The sequence below is a fragment of the Spermophilus citellus genome, assembly GCF_964194105.1.
Source record: "Spermophilus citellus genome assembly, chromosome: 3".
Classification (NCBI taxonomy): Eukaryota; Metazoa; Chordata; class Mammalia; order Rodentia; family Sciuridae; genus Spermophilus; species Spermophilus citellus.
The window spans coordinates 154,189,949-154,204,787 of record NC_138184.1 but is presented as its reverse complement, the minus strand read 5'-3'; the positions used below and the strand labels follow the sequence as shown (position 1 = coordinate 154,204,787).

General features: G+C 32.3%; 1 protein-coding gene across 1 annotated transcript; it reads right to left on the bottom strand.

Moving 5' to 3' along the window:
• Nucleotides 1-451: 451 nt before the first annotated feature.
• On the bottom strand, nt 452-13,807 carry AGR3 (anterior gradient 3, protein disulphide isomerase family member; the record flags this gene model as incomplete). Its single annotated transcript, XM_081288307.1, has 7 exons — nt 452-501; nt 1,171-1,254; nt 1,706-1,769; nt 2,335-2,411; nt 2,901-2,953; nt 12,433-12,496; nt 13,702-13,807. The coding sequence occupies 7 exons, from the start codon at nt 13,805-13,807 to the stop codon at nt 452-454; spliced, it is 498 nt and encodes a 165-aa protein (XP_081144433.1).
• Nucleotides 13,808-14,839: the final 1,032 nt, after the last annotated feature.

Sequence of the window (14,839 nt, the reverse complement as noted above, 5' to 3'; positions counted from 1 at the left end):
AAAGAAGTAAGTGGTTATCTCTGAATTATGCTATTCAAATAAGAAGTAATCAAAATACATACATTTGCTTTGGTACCATGAAGATCATTTATGATGTACACTAGCGTGATAAATACAGTGGAGAGGTTAGATGTAAAATTAGATGAGTTGATGGTAGAGTGAGATGTGAGATGTGAGGAAATAGAATAGACATCTCTTTCCTAACTCTTGGCTTACACAAGCTTTCTTGGTATTGATGCAAATAGAAGTTGAACTACTACATTGTCATGTTCATGTCTTAGCAACATTTATTAAAATATCATTATATTGTCACAAGAATATTTAAAACACATTTAAAATATCTAAATAGCATTACAAAATCCATATATTTGCACATTTAGGTTTTGTCAGTGAGTCAGAGGTTTTCTTCATGGTATTTGATGTCAGAATTAAAGACATTTTCCATCATACTTCATAACTCTGATTGAATAAGTCTTAATGCCCTTTTCATGTTTTCTATCACTGAAATAAAAGTAAACAGACATTGAAATATTAGTAAATGAAAGTAATCATATGTAGTAATGGTTGCTAGGATCTGAAATAAGCCCATTTAAATTAATAGCTTTGAAAACATGAGAATTCATCAACTGACATTGAAGAATTTTATGCTAAAGATATACATGTGAATTTATAGATTAGATCAGATCAAATTTCTTTATGATAAATAATTTATCAGAGGGAGTAGGTATTTTCTCTTTAATCAGTTATTAACTGACCCAGTATTGCTGGATCTGAGAGGCATAAGTGTCTTATTTAATATAGCTAATAGTAGAGGTTGTAAAAAATGGATTGAAGTCCTAAGTCTCTACCTTCTTGCTCATAGTCCTTAAAGGAAGACAAAAACATTTCATTGTTATAATTTGAGGAAATCATATGTGATTTTTTTTACACCCAAAGAATGCACTACCTTGAGGTTGTGTCATTGTAATGCATACAAAGTTCTTTCCAGTTGTCCCAGAATTTAGTGATCACAAGAATTCTTCAGCATCCCTGAGATTCTGGGGTGCCCCAGAAATTCAGATTTTGGTGGGAGGTAGGAGTTTGTGACAGTGCTGATATAGGCCTTCATTGGCCCTTTTAACAGTCAGGGGTCAGCTATTACACTGTCCAAGGCAATTCTTAAATACTTACATATTGGTAAATCCTGAGGTTCATATGTATACAATCTGTTAGAGTATCTTCCAGTTATATCAGCTCTGACTGTTAAGGAAGGGTCTGTCAAGAAAAAATAAAACAAAACAAAAAAACAAGTCACTGAAATACTATTCAACATGTTTTGAAAATCATTTTCCCCCTCCCACTCTAAAACAAAAGTCAAGTAAATTTATAAGCAAAATTAATTTCTTTTACATGTGAATTCATGATGAATTAACCAAAATTTTCCTTTTAGTGTGTTATAACTGTTATAATTCTCACTGGTCTGGGGCACCATACTGGAAGTACATTGGGATATTGATTTAATAGCATAAGTTGCTTTTTAAAAAGAAACTTTGCAAATAATATAGTGAAATTTTATTATAGAATTGATAGCATAATATAATTTGTTAGAAATGACTTCCCTTTAAAAATAATAGTATTTGAGTTAGCATTTAAAAACAAATAGAATCAAGAATGCTGAGAATCATACCAATTTTGTAAATCTGACACAATGAGATTATACACATACCAACAAACATGATTCTAGGCACATACTGCCCATCAGGTGATAAATTCTTGTCAGTGGTCTCATGCTAGCAGAAAAAGAAAGAAATGACTGTTATTGGATTAGATGGTTTTTGACAGTTAATATAAACATATTTTATTTGAACTAACTTTAGTAGATTATAAATTTTGGCCTTTTATGATACTATATAATATTCTATATCAACCAATACTTAACTCTGTATGTTTTGAAAATAGAATAAAAGGATTCAAATCTTCCATTAAATTATGATATTAAGAAAACATTGTTTACACAGCCATAAAGAAGGAAATTTATATCATTTGTAGTAAATGGATAGAACTGAAGAACATCATGTTTAGTGAAATAAGCCACACTCAGAAGCTCAAGGGTCATGTTTTCTTTCCTACATGGAAGCTAGGAGGGAAAAAAAGTAGAAAAGGGATTTTCATGAAAATAGAAGGAAGACCAGTAGAACAGAGGATGGGAATAGGGAGAAGGAGGAAGGGAGGAAAAAGAAAGGTACTGGACAATGAAACTGACTGAACTGTTATATGCACATATGAATATATCACAATTCCACTATTTTTTAAGATCATAATGGAAAAAAAGAAAATATTGTTGAGTTCATGTACCATGAGATTCAACATGATGAAATTATTCTGAGCCATGTCTTGTATTTCTTCATTTTGGGCAAATACTTTTTTTAATGCTGTGAGGGAAAATAAAATTTTAGTTTTAAGGATCAAAACATCTTCAATATAACATTACAAAACAAACCTTGTGTTTTGAATTTGTTTGCAGCAATAACGTGGGTGTAAATGGTTTGTTGACCTTTTGCCACTTAGTCCCTCTCTGGGAAGCAATGAGTGACAGTCTGTCCACAGAAACATGAAGAAATAATCATTAATGGGGACACTAGTTTTAACTCCTCGTAACTTATTGACTTATTGGTTAAAACAAGTTCTTTCGGCACATTTTCCCACTTGCTCTCCTTTTTTTATGGGAGGAAAAGGGATATTAAATTTCAAAGGGCATTTGATAGAAATACATTCTAGCAATCATTGTGGACTTCAAGCATCTTGGTAAAATGGTGGTACTCTTTTAAAATGGGGTTTGTGTAGTGTCCTCATAACTGTTCTTATCAGTCACGTTTTCTACTTCATATTGGACGTAAATAGGATCTCAGAAATAAAATTACCTTGGCAGTATTGACAGTCTTCCAAGTGATGGATAACCATCAATGGCTTGTTACTAAAAAAAAAAGGCAGTGTGGAAATGTCAGGAGATTAACATCAAGACAAAACATACAGTGGAATTAGACAAAGTTTTGTTATTTATTTATTTAGTTAGTTTTTAAGATGGTCATGGATTTATTTGTTTTTTTTTTTTTTTCTTTTTTTGTGGTGCTGGGGATTGGACCAAGGGCCTTGTGCTTGCAAGACAAGCACTCTAACAACTGAGCTATATCCCCTGCCCAGTTTTGTTATATTTGGTAAGATTTATAATCTTAGATTCACACATCATAGAAATGTAGTCTATAGTAGTGTGGCCCCAGAACTGATAGCATGAAGGTCATCAAGTAGCATATTAGGAATGTAAATTTATAGGCTAGCTATGAGCTAGCCTAGACCGTCCTAGACCTGCTCAATTAAAATTGCTAGCTATGAGGTCCATGAATCTGCAGCTTAACAAACATAGTGGTTGAGTCTTATGTACATGATAGTGCAGTTAGATAAATAAAAATTAATCCTATCTCCAAAGATGAAAAGATATTATGAACAAAATATTCATTGCCAATGAACACTTGCTATATGATTTCAGGACCATCAAATGTTTATTTTTACAAAAAAAATCTAGTAATATTTGACAATTTCCACATTCTTTCTTATACCAATTTACAATTTGTAAACAACCTAATTGAAGATTTCATATGAATATATTTTTCAGGGTCATTTTGATTTTAACTCTGAAAAAAAGTTTTAATGGCAGTACTTGAGTTAGCATTTACTAATTTACTTCCTTGCTCTTTGCTTTAAAAGAATAATGAGAATATTAACTATAGTAAGGTGTAACAACTATGATTTTGATATGTTATGGTTTGGATGTGGTTTGTTCCCCCAAAGGTTTTGTACTGAATGATTGGTGCCCAGTATGGTGGAGTGGGGCCTAGTTATAAGGTAATGAGGTCATGGGGCTCCATACTAATGAATGTATTAGCGCTGTCTCATTGAAGTGGGTCTGGTCTCCTGGGATTGGATTAGTTCCCAAAAGAATGCATTGTTATCAGTGAGCCTGGAACTTCCATTGTCTCTCCTTTCTACATGTACTCATGCTGTGTGATGCCATCTGCCATGAGTCCCTCACCAGATTCAAGCAGATGCAGGTGCCATACTTTTGAAAACTGTGAACTAAATAAACCTCTTTTTATAAATTACCTAGCTTCAGGTATTTTGTTATAGCAATACAAATAGACTAAGGTATATAGGATGAATTTTAAAATGCACCTTTAATCCTGAGAATATTGTGAATATCAAAGAAGATGGATTCTGATATATTCAGCATAAGTCTTTTAAAAATATAATTAATAGATATAATCATATAAATTGCTCTCCTTGCACAAGTCTATGCTGTACCCAATATTTCAGTTTCAATAAGTGTTAAACATAAACTTCAAACTGTTAATAATTTTCTTTAATCTTCCAATTTGGGATTCAGGTAAATTTTAGTTAAGAATAAACCCTACAACTTACCTGTGAAGATTTATAACATAGCTGGAAAGCTGGCATTTTCCAACAACTTCAAACTTATTGGTGAAAAAGACTAGAGATCCAACGAATGAAATATTATCCCCACTTTTTGTTAGTAGAAAACTAAATGTAAGACTATTTATTGAATTTTTTATGTTGATAACACTTAAAATCTATTCTCTCAGCTCTGGAACTCAGATATTATAAGCATCAACCAAGTAATTTTGCCATTAGACAACCTCTTTGTTTGAATTTAGGGGGTGTAGTTGTCCTGAGACATAGACCAACAGTTTAGTGTTGAGTCCTGTTTTCTTGATGTGCTACGGTTTCTTTTCAGCAACTACACAACCGCTAGAAACAATCCCAACAGTGTTCAGGAAAAGGGATTGAAATAACTCTTGGAGAACTAACTTGACCTTTAGATTTCTGGGCAATTTGAATCCAAGGGAAAAAAATTTATCAGGCACATAGAAGACTCACTCTTAAGGGTTCAGTTATGAATGAGCTGTTCACACATTCAAACGGAGACACTCTTTCATTTCAAGAAAAGCACAGGAACATTTTTGGCAGAAGTAGCAACAGTCTAAAATAAGGTTCCACATTTTTTTTTTTTTTTTTTTTTTTTAGTAGGAGCAGAAAGTAAATATTTGAGAGTTTGTAGGCCACATGGTTTCATTTGCAAGTACTCAACTCTGCCATCATCACACAGAAACAGCCATAAAGAATATGTTTAAAAAACAAGTGTGGCTGTTGCAGTGGAACTTTATTTTATGGGCACTAAAATTTGAATTTCACATGTCACAAAATATTATTCTTTTGATTTTTATTAAACATTTTAAAATGTAATAAAAATTTTTAGCTTTCACAGTGTATAAAAAGGGTGGGTGGCCTCTTAGTTAAAACCTTGTGAACTGGCACTTCAGATGGTAAGAAACCTAAGTTGAGAGAAAGAGTATTAGTAGTTGTACTTTAGAGACTCTAGAATTAGAGGCTGCAAAAGCCTCAATGCTTATCATCATTTGGTGAATAATCTTCATAAATTCTCTACTTTTGTTTTTTTAAATAGATGACAAATTCAGCTGGTTTAAAATTCAAAAGTTAGTAAAAATTCTTCTTCCCCCTGCTGTCTTCCATATGTAAGCAGTATTATTATTTCTCAGGGTCCCTTCCATAGGTTTTCTTGAGTATGTATATATATTGTATAAGTCCAGATTTATTTACACGTGTATGTGCATGCATATATACATATTTCTTTCTTTAAATTAAAAAAAAATAGGGCTGTGGGTGTAACTCAATGGTACAGCACTTGGTTAGTATGCACAAAGCCCTGGGTTCAATCCCTAGTACTGCAAGGGAAAAAAAAAAAAAAAAAAACAAACCAAACCAGATTGGGTGAAATGACATATGCCTATATTTAACAACTCAGGAGACTAAAACAGGAGGATCCTGAGTTTGGAGGTCAGCTTGAGTACCTTAGCAAGACCCTATCTAAAAAATACAATAAAATAAAAACCACAAATACAAACACACATGTATTTGCATAAATGTATCATAGATATGATCCTTTTGTGTAATATTCCATTAAATGGATATATTTTAATATAAATCAGTCTTCTTGAAGATGGGTATTTAAATTGTTCCAATCTCCCATTTTAGATTGCTTCTAAACATTTAGATTTATATAAACATTTCTTTGGTGAATATGTAGTTACATATGCTTTTATGGATGGGTAGGTATTTCTGTGAATAAGTTTCAGAAACAGAATTTCTAGGTTGAAGAGTATGTGCATTTATAATTTTGATGTATATTCTGCATAAAAGCTGTACCAATTCATATTCACTCGGGTATTGTGAGTAGTAACTACTTCCTCTACTTTCACTAAAACTAGTTCACAAGTTTTAAACTTTTTAATCCAGTAGTAAGACAGAAGTTAATGTGGTTTTATTATCTTATAAATAAGCCTATCTTATGTTTGAGTTACTTATTTTTCTGTTCTGGAACTACCACATCCTTTGTTACTTTTTTTTTCTATTGACTTAACTTTCTTCTATTAATTTTTAGGAATATTTTGTATACTAGAGAAATTCACCTTTGTAATATATACTACAGTTCTCCTCTCTCTTTCTCTGCCTTCTTCCTTTGCTTATGTGTATTTATTTGTTATGCAGAAAATTCATGTATTCAATATACTACATATTTTAGTTCCTTCTTTTTATTTTCTCCTTTTAACTGGGCCACAATTAAGGGCAGGAATGTGGTAAGGCAAGAGGAGGAGCTAGGATGAGAACTGAATAGCTTTATTTTCATCTCACCCTAATCTTAGACTTCCCTTATTATAAGGACTTAAGTACATGTTTGAAATAGTATCTTCTGGTACCTTAATTATTTAATTTTTTATAAAATTCATCTTTGTAATCTGTTTTGATATAAATGTGTGAGGTTAAGAATCCAATTTTTTAATCTTTTCACAGATGGTTATCAAATTCTCTTTAGTACTATTTCAAAATCTATGTTTCCTACCACTCATCATATAAAATATTCTATTAACAGATGACCAATTTAGTTGACAGGGAGAATTGCAGATACTGATGTTTATATTAGTTTTCCATATTTATTGTGTATAACATGATGTTTCGATACATCTCTATGTTATAATGTGTCTAAATCAAGTTTTTAAACATAAGCACTTCTTCACATACTTTTTTATGATAATAACAAGTAAAATCTACTCTCTTGGCAATTTTCAAGAATATAATGTTATTAGTTAATAACATTGTTAATAACATAATAACATTAATAACTATATGACAATAGTTATTGTCATCATGATGCATAATGTCTCTCTTGAATATATTCTTTCTAATTGAAATGTGTGTCCTATAACCAATATCTCCCCAGTACTCTCCTCTCATACTCTGGTAACCACTATTACTTTTTTTGAGTTTGACATTTTAAAACTCCACATATAAGTTAGATCATGTGATATTTGTTGCTTTGTGCCTGAATTATTTCAAACAACACAATATCCTCCAGATTCATCCTTGTTCTTGCAACTAACCATATTTCATTCTTTCAAAGACTGAATCAAATTCCCCATTGTATGTATGTGCCATATTTTCCATATTCATTTGTTTATGGACACTTAGGCTGCTTCCATGTCTTGGCTATTCTGAATAGTGCTGTAATAAACATGGAAATACAGATTCTCGACATATTTATTTTATATCCTTTAGATATATACCTGTGTGTTCATCAATTTTGCTTTAATTTTTAAGTTTTTGAGGAAACTCCATACTGTTTTTCATAATGGCTCTTACTACATTATGTTCCCATCAACTATGAGCAAGGGTTCCTTTTTCTCTATGTTTTAGCCAGGATGTGTTAGTTTTCATCTTTTTGATCATACCCGATCTAAAGGTGTGAACTGAAACTTCATTGTGGTTTTAGTACGTCATTTTCTTGTGATTAGTGAGACTGAGAATTTTTTCATTATTTTTTGGCTGCTTCTTTTTAGCCTATATGTCAACTCAAATAACTATCATTTCTTAATGGTGTGACTATTTAAAAACTTTCTATTTATATTGAAATCTACATTATTATGTATATAGTTACCTTGCTGTGCAATAGAACATCAGAACTTACTCCTCCCATCTAAATGCAGCTTTGCACCTGCTGTCCAACCTTTCTCCTTTCCCATCCTCCCCTTTGCCTCCTCTAGTTTCTGGCAACCACCATTCTCCTTTCTACTTATGTATATAACTTCTTTAGATTCCACATATATGCGATTTTATATAGTATTTCTCTCTCTTTGCCTGGCTTATTTAACATAATGTTCTCTAGGTTCATCCATATTGTTGCAAATCACAGAATTTAGTTTTTTAAAGCTGAATAATATTCTATCATGTGTATATGCCACATTTTATAAATCCATTTATCCCTAGATGGACACACAGGTAGTTTCTATATCTTGGCTATTGTGACTAGTGTGGCAATGAACAAAGGAGTCCAGATGTCTCCACAGCATGCCTTTGGTGCACATACCCAGTAGTGGTATTGCTGGATCATATGGTAATTTTATTTTTGGTGTTTTGAGGAAATGATATTGTTTCCCAAAATGACCATGCTAATTCATAATCCCATCAACAGTGTACAAGGGTTCTCTTTCCTCCATATCCTTGCCAACACTTGCTATCTTTCATCTTCTTTGTAATCGCTGATCTAACAGATGCAGTAATATCTTCTGTGGTTTTAATTTGTATTACTCTGATGATGAGAGTTGTTGGGTATTTTATCTGTTGGCCATTTGTATGTCTACTTTGCCCATTACCTGTTTTGTTGAGTAATTTGAGTTCCTGATATATGTTGACATTAACCCCTTTTCAGATGCAAGGTTTGCAAATATGTCCTCCCATTCCACAGGTTCTTTACTTTGTGGATTGTGTCCTTAGTTGTGCTGAAACTTTTTTGTTTGATGTAATCCCATTCTTCTGTTTTTGCTTTCTTTGCCACTGCTTTTGGGGTCTTATTCAAATAACCATTGCTCAGACCAATATCATGGAGCTTGCTTCCTATTTTCTTCTAGTAGTTTTACAGTTGAATGTCTTAACGTTTAAATCGTTAATCCAAGCCAGTTGTGGTGGCATGCACCTGTAATCCCAGAAGCTCAGGAGGCTGAGGCAGGAGGATTGAATGTTCAAAGCCAGTCTCAGCAAAAGCGAGGCACTAAGCAACTCAGTGAGACCCTGTCTCTAAATAAAATATAAAATAGGACTGGGGATGTGGGCTCAGTGGTTGAATTCCCCTTAGTTCAATACCCCAAATAAGTAAGTAAATAAATAAATCTTTAATCCATTTTTGCTTGATTTTTGTGTATAGTATGAGATGAAGTTCTGATTTAATTATTCTGCTAGTGGATACCTAGTTTTACAAGCTCTACTTTTTGAAGAGACTGATTTATCCCATTGTGTATCCTTAGAGTCTTCATCAAATATCAATTGACTACAGATTTGGGGTGTTGCCTGGTGGCAAAGCATGTGCTTGACATGAGGATGAACCTGGACTCAATCCCTGGCACCAAAAAAAAAAAAATCAATTCACTATAAATGTGTGGGTTTATATCTAGATTTTCCTCTGTGTTTCATGGAAAAACACATGAGTTTGTTTCTATGCTAGTACCATGCTATTTTTATTTCTATAGCTTTGTAGTTGATTTTGAAATCAGGAATTATGATGCCTCCAGCTTTGTTGTTTCTGCCCAAGATTGTTTTGACTATCAGGATTTTTTGTCTTCTTAGGATAGTTTTTATTCATTTCTGTGGAAAATATTAAAATTTTGATAGGGATTGTATTGAATCTATAGATTGCTTTGAGTACTGAGGACATTTTAACAATATTAATTTCTCCAGTCCTTGCATCTTCCCATTTCTTTGTGTTCTCTTCAATTTCTTTCATCTATGTTTTATAGTTTTCAGTACATAGATATTTTGCCACCTTGATTAAATCTATTCTTGAGAGGTGGGGGGACTGATAGCTATTATAAATGGGATTGATTTCTTGATTCTTTTTTGTATGGTTCATTGTTAGTGTATGGAAACACTATTGATTTTCATATATTGATTTTGTTTCCTGCAACTTTATGAAATTCATTTTTTCAGCTAACAGCTTTTGGTGGAATCTTTCTCGGGTTTATTCTGTATAAGATCTCATCACATGCAAACAGGGAAATTAAACTTCTGATTTGGATACTTTTTTCTCTTGCTTAATTACACAGACTTCTAATAGTACTGTGTTGAACAGAAGTGGTAAGAGTGGGCATCCTTGTTTTATTCCTGATCTTTTAGAAAAATCTTTCTACCTTTCACCATTGAACATGGTAGCTATGGGTTCATCATAGGGCAAATTTTTGAGGCAAATTAGATACCTTCTGTCGAGAGTTTTATTTTAAATGGATGTTGAATTTTGTCAAATGCTTTTCTGAATCTACTGAAATGATCATCCTAGTTTTGTCTTTCATTCTTTGAAAGTGGTGTATCTGATTCGCATATGTTAAATGCATCCCAGGGATAAATTCTACTCAATCATGGTGAATTTTGGTTTGTTTTTTGTTTTGTTTTAGTACTGGGAATCAAACTCAGGGTGCTTTACCACTGAGCTACATCCCCAATATTAATTTTCTTTTTTATAGTGTCCTTGTCTGACTTTTTAACAGGGTAATACTAGCCTTACTAAATGAGTTTTGCAATATTCTTTTTAAAATTTTTTAAATATATATTTTTTAGTTGTTGCTGGACCTTTATTTATTTATTTATATGAAGTGCTGAGAATTGAACCCACTGCCTCACACATACTAGGCAAGTGCTCTACCACTGAGCCACAACCCCAGCCCTGCAATAGCCTTTTCTCTTCAATTTTCTGGGACAGTTTAGAAGGATTAGTTCTTTAAAAGCTTAGTAGAAGTCAGCAGTGACATTTTCAGATCCTTAACTTTTCTTTGATGGGAGATTTTTATTATGAATAAAATCTCTTTGCTCATTGGTTTATTCAAATTTTTTATTTCCTCATGCTTCAGTCTTGGTAAGTTTTGTATGTAGGAATTAAGTTTTCTAGGTTATCAAGTTAATTTTAGTTCAATAACATTTTCTGCCAAGTTTATTCTGATGTATTTAAACTTTTTGGTTGTCATTTTAAGTAGGATATTTTAAAATTTATTTGAATGTACTCTCATGTATTTAAGTTCTATTATTGACTTCTATGTTAACTTATTCTCATGTAATTTGAGTTTTCATTATTCCATCTAGTTTTTGTTTCCCTTCAGTTTTTTATGTATGCAGGCATCATATGCAAAGACACTTGTATCCTCTCATTTCCAAGTTTTATACTCATTGTCTATACCTCCAGAATAATAGTTAATAGTTGTGCTGATGGGGAACATCTTTTTTTTTTAGATTTTTTATTTGTTCTTATTAGTTATACATGACAGTAGAATCATTTTGATGATCGTACATAAATGGAATATAACCTCTCATTCTTCTAGTACCCAGAGGATTTAAAATCAGCATACTATGGTAGATATCTTATTCAGACATGAATGAGGGACTTCTCTTTGTTATCCCAGTAAACATGATATTAACTTTTATTTTTTTCTTGTTAAGTTCAGTTTAAATCAATTAATATTTTAAAATATCAGCTTAAAAATTTCAGATATAGATACTGTATTTTATTAAACATCTTTCCAGCATTTGTGGAGATGAAAGATACTGTATGATTTGCCTCTTTATACATATTAAATTATTTTATTCAATATGTTTCTTAATCTTTAATCATCCTGGAACTTTCAGACTAAACCTCATTTAATTAAGGCTGTACTTTACTGATATGTTGTTTGTTAAATTAATATTTGGAAATAATATTCTGTAGACTTTTCTTTTTTTGTAATATTTGGCCGGTTTTGAGGATGCTTAACCAATTCTCATTTAATTTGGTATATTATTTCTTGAAGGAATATTGGAATTGGATGTTCTTTAGATATTTGATAAATTCTTGGGGAGATTTAAAAAATACAAGGTTTCTCAAATATTTAATAGGTTTTTAAGGATAAAAACTTTTGGCCATTGAGTAATTGGTTGATCAACTATGAATATGACTTTGAAAAAAGGCCCCAGATTGTTAAACAGACAAGCTGAAGGATTGTTGGTTTAAATCAATTTCCTATTTAAGCTTATATTATGCCCAATTAGTAATACTTTTTTGTTTATACAACTTATATTCAAAAGCTTGCTAAGGTGATGAAGAATTTAATATAGTGGTATTTATAGCCTTTTTTTAACTAAAAAAAATCTATTCTAACAGCAACTATTTTTTCAAACCAAATACAAGAGTAGAACAAATATGTGTGGCAACCCTTCAAAAGGTTACGTGCCTGTTTTGAGTACTTTTATGAGGCATCTGTATAATCTATGAAAATTAACTGAGAGGTATTTTACCTTTTCTGAGCATGGAAGAGACCTTCTTCATAAGTTTGTACCCAAGTGATGTCATCGCCCCATCCTGAAGTAGAAGGGAGAAATCAATGTATTAATTAAGGACTACAGAAGAGCTCTGGGTGGGTTTTGGTAAGCAGATATCTAACTACCGACATTTAACTCAGCTACTAAGCAGTTGGCTAGCATGTGTTGTTAAGGATACACATTTATAACTGGCTTACAAAGAGTGCTGTCCATTTAGATTATAGTATGAAGGATTTAGGACTGTGAGTCAAATAGGCCCATGGCCTTGAACCTGATAAGATCTATATAATAAATTATATCTAGGAAAATATTTTCCATTTTTACTACTTTAACAAAAAAGTATTGCCTTTCTAGATAAATAGTTAGTATGATGGTTCAACTGAAGTTGAATTAGTTAACTTAGTAAATAATGATGGATGTACTTGGCTGGTACTCAGTACATTTGTTAAGAAATGAACGGACTTGGAAAATCAGGCAGTGCTTTAGAATTTGAAATTACACTATGGTTGATCTCAATTTGTTTGCCCAATTCACATTACCAAATAGTGGTCAAGTGCTTTGTGATTATACCGATAGTTTTGAATTAAACATGGGGACAAATGATTTTGTTAATTGGAAAGATAAGAACCAACTCTGAAAATTTTTTCTTAAGAACACTTTATTTTCCTACATGAAGATATATTAGTTTCTTAGGACAAAGTAAAAATAGTAAGTACAAAATTGGAAATGTTTTCTAAATCAGTACCCAATGACAAGTCTAGATTGATGTCTAAAACTGCAGTTATTTCCAGAGTCATTATAGCAACAACAGGGTTAACCAAAATTCTCAGTGTTTGGGATAAAGTATGATTTTCTGAGTAACCTTGGATAAAATCATTCCAAATTATTTTCTTGCCTTAATAAATAGAAGACTGGGAATCTAAGCAAATTCTGAATCTTAAATTTCTTTTAGGATGTCGTTATGACATATTGATCAATAATTTTCTAGGATTCTAATTACCAAATTATAGATATCAAATCAATTTCCCACTATTTCTACAAAAGATACAAAAATTATTATTATTTGAGGGTTAGTTTGATTCACTGCCTAAAATCTTAATTGGTTCCTTCTTTCTTTTTTAACTCAAGTTTGTCATATGCAACAAACATCTAGTTCATTCTTTGCTTCATACTAGTGAAAATATTAGGTATTTTTAAAAACAATCCAAGTGATTGAGTTTAGAAAATAAAATGAAATTACAGTACCTCTTGACAGGGTCTGTGGAGGTCTCTTTTCCTTTCTGATTACAAGGGCAAGGCTGGAAGAAACTGTGATAAATAAGAGGCACAGGGCCAAAGCTGAGTGTAACATGATGTCTTCCAGAGAACCCCTCAGAAGAAGCTAGATGACAAAAGGCATTTTCAGTATCTAGTGGCTTCCTTCAGGCTGTGATTAAAAGACATTGGCTAAGAGCTGGACAGAACCTGTGCTGACAGGTTGCTCTTTAATTTCACACAATGTAACCACCTACAACTTTGGTTCACATTTTATTTTAAAATATTTTAAAAATTCAACTAATTTAGCAAATGTACAGGTGTCAAAAAGTCAGGTTCTGTACACCCTAGTCATGGTGAGATGTAGTTGAAAGAGAACAGGATGAGGACTCACAATCCTGTTTCTGGATTGCCCTGTAGTGCACACAGCCTACCAGTGAGACTCAACTAAGATGGTGTTAATCACATTTCAACTGCAAAGTGCAATGCAAAGGTGACTTTAGCATGCAGGAATGGTCTTTGTCTTTTGCTTCTTCTGAAGCTAATAGTCTAATAGAACACTCTAACTCTATATCAAAATGAGATTAGGCACCAAGAAACATTGCTTAAAATGGAAATCAGAGGAAAAATTGAGTATAGATCAGTCTTGTCTCTGTAGTCACATGTCAACAGGTACTCAGCCTTTTGCCCCTCAGTTTATAAATTCAGCTCTTTTTAAAAATCAAATATTTTCAATTGCTATGAATTAAACGTATGTATAAAGAATAGAAATAAATGTACCTATATCCTTCATGTTTATATATTCCCTTAACTTCATTGTCATTTTTCTCATTGACTTGTGTTATTCAGTAGTGAGTTCCCCACCAAAATAATGAGACTCCCTGACCAAAATACAGTAAAAGACTGTTTATAAATTCTGCTCAAACACAGAATTTGCTATATTTAACTGTATTAGGTATTACGAAAAGTTGAAAGATTAATAAGACACAATGACTTAGCACTGGCAAAACATCTGTAATATTGCAGTCAGTGTTAAATAGCAATTGTAGCATGGGGGAGCAGCAACTTTGCAGTGAAGTTTACAGATTCTAGGTTTCTGCAGACATTTCCTCATTCCTTTCATTCTAGC